The sequence below is a fragment of the Sminthopsis crassicaudata genome, chromosome 5 (assembly GCF_048593235.1).
Source record: "Sminthopsis crassicaudata isolate SCR6 chromosome 5, ASM4859323v1, whole genome shotgun sequence".
Classification (NCBI taxonomy): domain Eukaryota; kingdom Metazoa; phylum Chordata; class Mammalia; order Dasyuromorphia; family Dasyuridae; genus Sminthopsis; species Sminthopsis crassicaudata.
In genome coordinates this window covers 23658003-23670269 of record NC_133621.1, presented here as the reverse complement: position 1 = coordinate 23670269, position 12267 = coordinate 23658003, and the positions used below count along the sequence as shown (strand labels likewise).

The following is a 12267-nucleotide window of genomic DNA, read 5'->3' as shown; positions in this document are numbered from 1 at the left end:
AACTCTGGTAATCAACACAATTCTTGCAGATTGTGAAGGACCAGCAGATGAGTTTGTCAATTAATTATTTTGTCCTACCATCCCCATTTTGTATTTTACAACTTGTTAGAAGCAAAACCCAGTTTCTTACCTCTAAATTAAAATCACACACAGCATCATATAAATAATTAAACAAATTAAGAGAAACACTTACGAATAGGATGTCAGTTTGTCTAAGTCATTGTGCATGTTAAAAGCATAGACTTCTCCTAAATGAAAGAGCTTTTCCAATGCTTCATAGATGAAAATGATGCAAATGAGGGCTGCGAAGGCTTCCTCGGTAAAGCGAGTGATGTAACACACAAGACTGCTTGCATCTGTTGCTACCAAGACAATGCACAAGAAGGAAGTCCAGAGACCGATGCTGGTCCGTAATGACAGATAAGAAAGACTGTAATCTCTGTTTAAAAAGAAACATGCACAATGGAGCACAAGTCAAATGAAGCACTTTCCCTCATACTCTTAAAATGCATAATGTGAAATTAAACATCCAAAGAGACATTGAGTGTGCAGTGAATGGAAACAAGGAAATGAAATTCTTTTTTCACTTTAAGACTATCTTCCTTCTTATTAATAAACTTGTTTTATTTTTGCATAACTATTCATATTAAAAAACTGATAAGGAAGATGTGTGTGTATAATTGTGGATGCTTCAAAGAATATTAAATTTAAACATTTAATAAATCCTAGTTTTCAGAGTTTGAAAATAATCAATGAAATCCATTTCCCCTTCATTTTAGAAAACATCACATGAAGATAAGAGAACTATTACTTACTTGCAGAATTTAAATAATATTTTTTCAAATACAAGAACTGGTCCTGTACTTCCTAAGATTGTAAGTGGCTGCCCAGAAAACAATGAATAGGCGATCCCAGTTAACGATGCTCCAAAAAGAGACTCTATTGCACTCTGGTTTGGGGGAGAAAGCCATAAAAACAAATGCATCACAGATATTTCATTAATCTGCTGTAAGAATATAGAGGTATCTGGAAAGAAAGTCTGAATAAAAAGATTAATCAAATAAATGATACCATCATTTATAGCAGTATAAGCTATATAATCAATATGGAAAACAAACCTAAAATATTTATTTAACAGAACATGCTAGATCAAAAGTGAAAATTGAAAAAAAACTATAGAACATTAACACATAAGGTAATGTGCCTTTCCTCCTACATATTACAAGAGATCATTCTGCCACATACCTGAACTGCAACCTCATATGATATGGTATACCAAACCTGAAACCATTCAAAAAACTTTACATTGATTGATTGTTACTAAGGCATTTTTAAAATATAAGACAAACAAGAAACCAACATGTAACCCTATTGCTTATTTATTACTTGAAATTTAATATTATTCAATAAAGAATTAAATATGTTTATAACTCAAAGACCTATTCAGGAACTTTCTCAAATCTGAAACTAAAATTGTAAGTATAAACTAGTCAGGGAAAAGAAAATTCTAATAATTTTCTTACAATTTTTCAGAATTAAAAAAAAAATCTTAAACAATAAAGTTTCTTCTATTATTATTGAAGTTAGTAAAAGAGAAAAAAAATCATTAAAAATGCCTTAAAGTAAAAGCATGCTAATTTAGGGCCACTATCACAATATGACTCGGGAAGTGACAAACTTTACTACTCTATAGGAAAACAAAAGACGGGGCCTAATTACTCACCTACACTGATATTTCATTAAACAGGCCTAATAATAGTATGAGGAAATTAAAATAAGGAGAAAGATAACTGTAGGAAAAGTAAATTTGGGTCCAACAAGATGTCCTATTTTCCCTTTAACCACAACACAATCTCTTTCAAAACTCACAAGTGACCTTACTTTATAGAAGAAAATTAAAATATTAACTCTCACCTGAATTGTGTGCATAGGCAAAATTGTCTGAGAGAATAAGTAAGCATCATACCAACAACATTTTTAATGGTACGCTGTACAGACATATTTCTGACAGATAACATACTCTGAATTTGTCCCTGAGTTCTAGATTAATACTGAACTGCTTACACTCTGTTGATATGTTAGAACCAATTTACTTAGTAGTACACTTGATGAGAAGTACAGGCAAAACGGTATCTCAAAAGATAATTACTGTATCTTACAAAGATACAGTAATGAAGTAATAATATGGCAGCCAACAGGAAGAATCAGGAAGCAGCTCCTGAACTCCTCAGAGCAAGGGGTCAACACATCAAACTCCACATACACCGTTTACATGACTGTTTCCTCCCTTTGGAAAGCTAGCATATATGAATTATCAGTTTATTTCTCTGCCCATTAACATCACCTAGCCCTCAGGAGTGCTTGGAACTCCTTTTTTGGACTCAGTCTGCCTCAACCTCATTACAAAAGACAGTTTCAACCACTCCAAGACCTCCAATTCTCCATATTTGTCTATCCTCTTTTCAATCAATCAATAAGCACCATGATAGAGGAGATTAAAATACAAAGGAAAAAAAATGAAAAAAAAAATCACTCCACTTTTAAGGATTCAATAGGAGAAACAACATATATAGATTAGCACAGCACCTGGCACATACGAGGTGCTTAATAAATGCTTCAAAAGACTTGACTCTATAGACAGAAATAAAAGAAACCAAAGGACTAAGAGATAGGTAAATTCATGATAGTTCAAGAGGGAGAGTCCAGTCAATAGAACAGGGGTTGAGGGGAGAAGAGACGAGGAATTGCTTCCCAAAGGATCTCATTGGCTCATTCTGATTTAATTGCCATCTCTAAACTGATGATTTTCAAATCTACCTTTCCTGGCCCTCCCTCTTTACTCACTTCAATCTCCCACCTCCAGCTGCCTTTCAAACATCTCTAACTGGATGCTCAGGGGACATTTTGCTTTCATATCCTACTCCTCTTCCTACCTTTCCAGTCTTTAACACCTTAGTCCCCTACATGTACTCTTCAATGAATAAGACCCTCTATCTCTTGGCTTCAGGCATTCTCTCTGACTCTCCTTCACACCTGGAATGTTCTCCTTCCTCCACTCTAGACTACTGACTCCCTGCTTCCTTTAAGTTCCAACTAAAACTGCATGCTACAGGATGTCTTCCCCAATCCCTCTTAATTCTAGTGCCTTCCTTCTTTCATCACTTCCTATTTGTCCTGGGTAGAGAACAATATGGCTCTATTTCTTTGTGTGTTGTCTCCCCATCTGGCTGCCAGAAAATGTCTTTTGGTCCCCCTTGGAGTCCCAACACTTAGCATAGACCCTGCCTGCCATAGTGAGAGCTTAAACTGATTGTCTTGAAGGAACAAAGGAATTTTATGAGGCTGAGGTGCAGAGAAAGTACATTCCAGGCTAGGAGAATGGCCAGTACAAAGGCACAGAGGAGGAAGATGAGGCTGACGACTTCTTCTCCCTGACCAGCAAGGCTCCCCAGCTGCCTATCTCGGACCTTCTCTTCTCTCCTTGGATACAAGAGCCATGATTCCAGAGTTCATTCTTCAACCCTGATTTCCCAATCCTGGCTCTGCATTTCCATTTGTCTAAGTTAAATTTCCACCTGAGTGTCTACTAGATATCTCCAAAATCCAAATGCCTGTGACTCATTTCATCACAGGCGTTCCCCATGGAACACACAAACCTCTCTCTCCTGATGGTACCATAATGAAGGCTTGCCACCCAAAAGCATCTCTGGTTCTTCCCCTCTAAAACTCCAATGCCAACCGTTTCAATTCACCCTTCAGGACCACTCCTGCCACATATCTCCTTTCTTCCACTCCCACTACAATAAATCTGATAAGGGTCTCCAAATGTTACATCTGGACTACTGTATTATCTCCTAACTGGTCTCCCCTGCCTTTAGGTATTATATGGGAACCCTGAACTTGTTTTGGGTGAAAAGAGTTTGATAATTGACATCCATTATAATTTTATAGATACTGCTTTATACATTTAAAAACATTATTCTAAGAATCATGGGCTTCACCACACTGAGGCAGCAAAGACAGCTCCAAACAAACCTCTCTCGCCCTATCAGCCAGATTGATCTTTTTAAAAGCACAAACACAATTTTGACTTTTTTTGCCTTGATGCTTTCATTTACACTATTCCATCGAGAATGAACTCTCCTGCCTCATCTACCTATCAAAATTCTACCGTATCCCCCAAGGTCTAGTATTATAAAAGTATTCACCACCAAAGAATCCTGAAATGACCCTTCTTTCCTCTGGACTCCCAGCAGCCATAACATAGTTCCCCATCTTAAGTCTTTGACTAGATGCCAAGACCTTTCAAAACAAGGGACAGCACTGCTGAATAAAGGCCTAAGAAAAAGCAGTCAATAACCAACGAGGTTGGTTATTGACTGCTTTTTCTTAGGCCTTTATATTTCTAAGTTAACACCTAAAGAAAATATAAACAACTGGGACTACTTTTATTTCCTCTTTTAGAATGTAAAACCCTTTGTGAGGAGGGATTGTTTCATTGCATTGCATTCACATTCCTAATAGCTAATATTCCTGACACAAAACTGGAACTCAAGAAATGTGTGCTGATTAACTAAATATCAACTATTTGAAAATGCATTTCTTTTTTAAAAATTTAAAGCAAAGCAAATGAGAAGTTACTAATATTTCAAAATAACTGTTTAGAAATTCATATTTCAAAGAAAAATGTTATTAGTTTTATTTTCATAATAAATCTATGCAGTATTAACATAACTAAAATTACTTATAAAATTATCTTTTTTAAATTAAAGAATCAAATTTTTAGCCCCCTTAGATTTCGGAATTTCATCATTATATTAATGACAAATTTAACAGTAGAAGAAACAATAACTCACAGTTCACAAATACAAATCATCACATTCAATCAAGTGCCACTAAAATGTCAAGATTTCCAAAGCATTAGATATCAGATTACATTACACAATTCAATACACAATAACCAGCTTTGGAATTACTAACAAAAGATAAAAGCATATCCATTTATTTTTGTCATATTCAAAGAAATTTTTAGAAAACCATTTTTCCCTTGGTTTAGCTTTTTAAAATTTAGATTAAATAACAATCAACTTAAAGAAAGTGCCATTACAGGACCCAGTGTTTCCACAATTCTGTCTGATAGCCCACAAAATAGCCCAAGGCCAACTAACCAGGTCCAACTTATCCTACTTAAGAAGGCCTTAGAGGATGGTGACCACTCTTACTTAAGTTTCTCCTTCTACCTCCCACTGCTCTCCTTTTCCTCCTCCTCCTCCTCCCCCCAACCCGCCCTATCCCGCCACCACCCCAAACAAAGACAATATAAGCCTTTCTCAATTTATAAAGAAAGCCATTCAACCAGCAAGCTAGGACAAACATTTGTTTTTACCTCCACTGTGCATCTTCTCCTGTTCACATGTGTTCCCCACATTTTCCACAGCAATTACCTTTAGGGGAAGTCTGCTTTGGGGCAGGTTAATCAAATGCTGTGGGTAAACTCTTCAAATACAAGTATGAATAGATGAGACAAATGCAGAGACACTTGTCTCTGAAGATCTAAAAGCCTGGCCACTACCATTCTTTGTACTCACTATTCTGCCTTCTGTAGCTTCTCCAAGGAGCCCTCCAAAAGTGATTACAGGAGACATACAGGCACAGTATAGGAAAAGAATCGAGGCCAGGCACTGCAGGCTTAATGCATCCTTGAAGTCACTCAAGAAAAAAGGTGCTTTCCTTTTGATGTCAAGTATCAAACCACCAAAAAGCCTAAATAGGTGAGATGAAACTCGTCAAACTGTACACTGAAGGATTCTAGCTAGTTTCAACTCATAGTATGGACTACACAAGATGGCCAGTGCCCATTGCTTGACAATAGACTTTACAATCATGATATACATGGAAGAAAATACAACATTTCAGTCTAGTTTAAGGAGGACAAGGGTTTGGGAAAGCTGGTTACATTATATTTGACCCAAAAAAAAAATAAAGCGACATAAGAAGTTACAATATCTATCATGGGCTACATACTAAAAAGATTGCAGTCACATCATTGAATAATTGATGAAATCCTAGACACAAAGTGCATGAGAAGTCAATGTACAATGCAAATTTTAAAATCCAGCCACATAACTGAAGCCAACTTGAATATACAAGACTCACTCCTGCTGACTACACTCTATATGAACACGTTTGGATACACTTGGAAACATTATTGTGAGGAATAGCCTCAGAATTCATCTGAAAGGAATTTTCTTCTCATTCCTCAGCACTAAATATGCTCTATCATTATGTACTCCATAAGATGCAGCAAAGCTTGGGAGATTCCAAGCTGGCTCTGAAGCCCGAAAAGCCAGGTTCAAGCTCCACGTTCAGGCTGCCGGAAAGGTGCCTCACCCTTGAGAGAGGAGGTTCCTTCCCTGGGAGAGAAATCTAAATCTACCCAATCTCAGGTACTGTTTCTTTCCCTACACTCACTTACATGGGTCTAAAGTAAGTATTCTTCAGTATGTTGGGGGGGGGAGGTGGGGTGTTGAGAAAATTAAATGAATATTTTAGGCAGTATAATGAATTAATATAAATTTTAAGCCTAAAAAAACAATGCAGTATGTTTCTAGGTAAAATTATAAGTACTGGGGTTATGTTTTAATAATTTACTCTATGTTCAAAATAGTTCCTAATTTTTCTGTACATAATAAAATTAAATAAACAGGAGAAAAGATTTAAATTGGTAAGTATAAATGCAGTTAACACTTACATACCAATATCATTTAAAATGTTTATGTCATGCTTAAGCCTTTAGGAAGCACATGCTGATATTAAATAAAATTTTGTGATTGAAGAAGCTTGAGCATGTAAATGTACTCCAACATTTTAAAAGGATAAATCTTTATTTTAATTACTGATAGTGATCATAATGAAGGAGAGAATTGCATTTTCAGATATGTATATTGTTTTGGTGCTTTATACAACTTCCTATTCCCCATAAATTTGTCCTTTGTTGAACTTTTTCTTAAACTAATAGAAATATTGGGTCATAATTTCTAAATAAACACTGACCAAATATAAATGTAACTTGAGATATACTATAAAGTAAACCTCCCCAAAATTAAAATTAACATAGAAAAGGCCAAATTCATTTACATAAAGATAATTTTAAAACTGGTAACATCAAAAAGCTGGCTCAAGCCACTGAGGCTACGTGTCTGGCCACCATTGTGTCCTCTGCTGCCACTCTCCAAAATGCCAAAGAAATGTGATATGCCTTGGCCTGGAAAATGGTTCCAAGAACTCCATGGGGGAAAAAAATCCAAGTTGCTTTTTTTTTTTTTTTAAATCTATCTATTTCTATCACTTCAGGCTGCTCTATGGCAAAAGTTTATCTAGCTTGACTAAAAAGATTTTGAGGACTCGGCATCTGTGGGCAGAGAAACAAGTGTTTTTGAATGCCATCCTATTAAAAGAGAATTAGCACATTTATCTCCATCCAAGGAGAATCAGAAAGTATTTGAAGAGTCAACTATGTTCCTGCACAACTATGTTTCTGTTTTTGGTATGTTCTTTCTGACAAAAAGTGACAAAATCTCAAACTCTTATTCAAATTTCACAAATGGCTTATTTCTAATTCTATCCTTCCAGGCATTTTAAGAAGATTTACTCTGCTGCACCCTTATTACTATAACAACAACAAATGAGGGGCAGCAAAATCAGTAGTTATTCAGATTTCCCTTCTGGGTTACACTAAGTCTTTAGCAAATGCTCTTCTTCCTTCCTAAACTTGAATGCTCCTTTGAAAGGTACCATTAAAATTCTATAGTCTCTTCAAGTATAGCCTGGGTTGGGGCTGGAAGATATAATATGATAGCATATAATGATAGCTGGAAGAAACGATAGCATGAAGTCATGCAATGTTTTGAATATCTAGCCCATTGTTATAAGTGGCAATAATTAAGTATAATAAATTCACATTCATAACAAAAATTATTTTTAAAATTATATATAAGGTAAACATATTTAAGATGGTGAAGTTACCATATTTTAAATGTCAAATATCAAACACTCAAGAGAAAAATATTTAGAATAAATGTGTATACACCCCTACGCACTCACACATATCCCCACCACACACACCCACATGTGTGCACACAGATCCATAAACACATACCACATAATTATCTACATTCAGTGAAGCTTTAATATGATCTCTCTGAAATTTATGTATGAGCCAGTAAACACACCTGCCAGTTCTCTGCAGTTCTGGTCCAGCATGGTGGCCCTCCTCTTTCTGCATCTCACCTGATGTAGGTGTAGATCCATTTGGAAACATAGGGATCTTCCTCTTCTCCTGTATTCAAAAATGTATAATGATATATTATTATTTATATACACATATGTATGCATGCATATTCACACCAGTATATGCATATGTGTGTGAATATGTATACATGTCTACATATGTAGGTATATTTTTTTTGAGCAGCACATGCTAATACTGAATTGGTCTCTTCAAAATAAGTCAGATTAAATTTTGACATTGTTTCTCACAGAAGTAAAAAAGTGCTAGAAACACTTTTCCACTTTAGATTTTGTTCAAGCCTTCCTTCATTTTCAACATTCTTTTTATTAAAGTAATAATATTTCAGTCCTTGTGATCATTCGTTTTAGGATGTTCTCAAAAATGTCATAAAACACATTTTTAAAAGCAAGCTTTAAAACAAGCAATTTAAAAATAAACTATAGAGACTGAAATCACAATTAATTTTTAATATAAAGCATACCCAAAAGAAAAATGAGACAAACATCTAGAGTAGTATGAGATCAGAATTCTCCTCTGTTATTAAATATTGGAGTAGACCCTGTTATGTAGGTAGACAGGTCATCACATAAGTCTGTTAAACTTTAATCTGTAATAGAATCAGTCACTTTGCCATTAACTTTTAAGGAAGTCCTTTCCTTTTAAAGTAGTGCTCATCATCTCCTCCTCTCCTTTCTCCTCCCCCCATCCATCCATTCCACTCCCCTCATAATCAGACCTAAATGGGATACAACAAAAAGATCTGACACCCACCCAACCCAATGCACCCCTCCACAGTGAAAAGTCACTACGTTCTGCTGGAAAAAATTCATTTTTTTATTGATAAAATTGGATTTTAATCAAATTGTTTTGGCACACACACAGACCAGTTTCTATATTATTACTCATAAAAAGATTAAATGAAAACATTTACAATACACATAAACAAACAAACAAAAATAATAATCCTAAGGAACCTAACCTGAGAAGGCACACTCTTTGGTGGCTCAATGCGTATAGAAGGGTCCCACTCTCCCGGAGGCAAAACAGTTACTTGGTCTAAAAATTCATCGATTCCAGAAAGGAGGTCATTTCTATCTTTTGCTTTATATGCAACATCATGGAAAATCTTAAGAAGAAAAAAGGATTATTTCCTATAATGATTTTCAATTTGATAAATTCAGCATAAAAATACTCTAAAGAATCACAAATAAATCTGTAATAATATAACAAAAGGATTCATACACCATGCCAGTGTCTTCCTACTGGAACTATTAAAGTCTTTCAAACACAACCACACAACCAACAGGGCAATGCTTCCTTCCAGCCACATTGATGAAGTATTCAATGAATACCAATTAGACCAAGCTACTTCATTCCACTAGAATTTTCAACACCCCACATTTAAATGAAATCAATTCTAGGGAAAATAAGAGAGATAGACAGCTCATAGAGAGCTGAAAAGACACCTGAGGCCATCACATGCATTCATTTTACAGGTGAGGAAATTAAAGCCCAGAAAGATTTGATGTCTTGCCCAGGGTCATAGAGGTATTAAAGTGAACCCATGTCACTTAAATGCAGGATTATCCACAGTCAATCACTAGGAGACAAAAGAGAAACAGACTGGGACTTCACTTTGGTTGTTTTTGCAATAAATGTCATATACATCATTAGTTTTGTACAGTTCCAACTTCACCCTTACCTCATCTGTCATGAGGGTGGCTATTGATCTCCCAATTTCATGGTACTGTGGTGCCTTGCCTGCGGGGCCCAGTAATAGAAACAAAAACCTAGAAAAGATTCAAGATAGGGAGAAACAGAACTCAAGCTAAGTCAAAAAGTATCAACAACATTTGAAAAAATAATTCTAGACAATTAAACATAAGCCATTAGCTAAATGAGGTGAGAAAGAACTTCACAGAGGGAAGGACTAAAGAGGAAGACCATCAATTCTTGCTCATTTGTATAAATCAAAAGATATTATGCATAATTAACCACAAAAGAGTTTGCTTATTTTTTGTTTTATATCCAAATCATCCAGCAGCCCAGGGTTACAAATGAGCTAGAACAAGGAAAGGGACCTCTTCTTCCCCTACCACTTGAAAGAGATCAAATCCAACAGGTTCCTGACACAGAAAACCATTTACAATGTCCCTGAGGAGTCAGTGTGCTGCCAAAACTGCTTCCTCAATTCCGTGACACTTCCACTGTTGGGGAACTCCAATTGTTGTAAAGTTTGTCCAACTAAAATCTGCCTTCCTCTATGTAGCTTCTTCTACACACTAATGACAATGAAAATTCTTGCTTAAATAACCAACACATTAATGTTATGCCAGTGAAAGCACTGAGGAGGTAAGTTTTGAGAGTAAAAATAACAAAAGTTCTAACATTTTAAAGGAAATAATGGGAAGTATGAATGATGGGACAGGCTAATTGGTAGAAAAGATATCTCTTCATTTAGAGCAGGAGTTCTCAAACTACAGCCCACGGGCCAGATGCGGCCCACTGAGGACGGTTATGGCAAATGGGCTGAGGGGCGGAGACAGTGTGTTAGCTTTTGTTTTTACTCTAGTCCAGCCCTCCAATAGTCTGAGGGACAGTGAACTGGCCCCCTATTTAAAAAGTTTGAGAACCACTGATTTAGAGCATAGAGGGAAAAGATTACTCAAGTCAAAAGATGCATTTACTGTATTGGGTGTTTCTGCTTAAATGCCTTTCTCAAAATAGGGTATATAGGAAATGATTAAAATAGAGAGCTAAAAGGCATCAACAAAAACTTTTTTGTAAACATGTTGACTAAAAAGAAATTAATTTTTTTCAATCAGAAAAACTTATCAATATATTCTGCTGAGGCTTGAAGATTACTATCAGCAGAGTTCTCACCCTGATCAAAACACAAATACTTGAAGTATGAAAAAGGATGCTAGAAATTTAATTATTTGTATGAATTAAGCTTTTCTCAAAAATTCTATTCTCCCTTGAATCTCGTTTTTATTTTTTGCATCTCTCTTATGGATATATTAGGCAATATTGCATATATAATTAATCTATGTTTTAACCTTTTACTAGACTTTAAGAATAGAATAGGACCAAGCCTTTATTGATAAATTTCTATCTGTTTGGTACAGTCTCTGTATACACATCACACATTTGGAGGGATGAATAAAAGAATAAATGGAAACCCTGAATAACAGTGAGAATATACTGGTAATCTGTGACTGCCAGAATTTATCAATGTTAGCTATGATGCTATCTAATGCTATAGTACTATCCACAAAGATCCAGAAGGATATACAAAGTGCCATACACAATGAGGAGTGAATATATTGAATAGATAGAAAAACAAAAATATAAGAGTAACAATTTAGTTATTTCCCACATAAAGTGTGAAACACATTTCATACAGCATAAAGTATCAACAGTAAAATGAATTTCTTAGTTACCAGACCACACATATACTTCTAAAAGGCATTCTCTCAGGGGATAATGGGTCAGAGGGAAAAAGAGAACTGCTTCTAGCTATGTCACTCATATTGGGACCTTGTTCAAGGTCAAAAAACCAGTGTGAGCTAGGTCAAGACTTAAACTCAGGTTTCCTGACTCTAAAACTGAATGTTCCATTCCAGAATGCTTACAAGGAGCAGAAAGTATTCACTCCATAACAATATTTTCTTGCACTAAACAACTGAAAAGTTTACATTCATTAATTTTAACATGTGTTGAATTTGGGAAATTGTACCAGCAACTGACTTTTTCTTTACCTGGTGGGCACTGGAACTTCAGTCAGGCCAGAGAGGAGGACAGCGGGGGACAGTCTCACAAATGCAATGATGGGCCTTTCCAAAAAATCTACTTCTCCCACCAAAACATTGGATGCTTCAGCTCCCGTGGGAATTTTCCTCATGAAATTCATGTCAACCTATTAGAATACATATAAATAATAATAAGATCCTAGTATTTTCATGCAAACACTAAAA

The 12267-nt window shown here is 35.6% G+C and overlaps 1 protein-coding gene across 11 annotated transcripts in view; it reads right to left on the bottom strand.

Moving 5' to 3' along the window:
- Nucleotides 1–12267, bottom strand: part of SLC4A7 (solute carrier family 4 member 7) — a 115566-nt gene that overhangs the window by 37225 nt on the left and 66074 nt on the right. For all 11 annotated transcript variants that reach the window (XM_074268066.1, XM_074268067.1, XM_074268070.1 and 8 more), the window contains 7 exons: nt 12052–12209; nt 9993–10080; nt 9270–9416; nt 8232–8338; nt 5589–5763; nt 816–949; nt 194–439 (listed from right to left, as the gene is read on the bottom strand). In XM_074268066.1, coding sequence (XP_074124167.1) covers nt 194–439; nt 816–949; nt 5589–5763; nt 8232–8338; nt 9270–9416; nt 9993–10080; nt 12052–12209 — 1055 coding nt within the window. The remainder of the gene's footprint in view (nt 1–193; nt 440–815; nt 950–5588; nt 5764–8231; nt 8339–9269; nt 9417–9992; nt 10081–12051; nt 12210–12267) is intronic.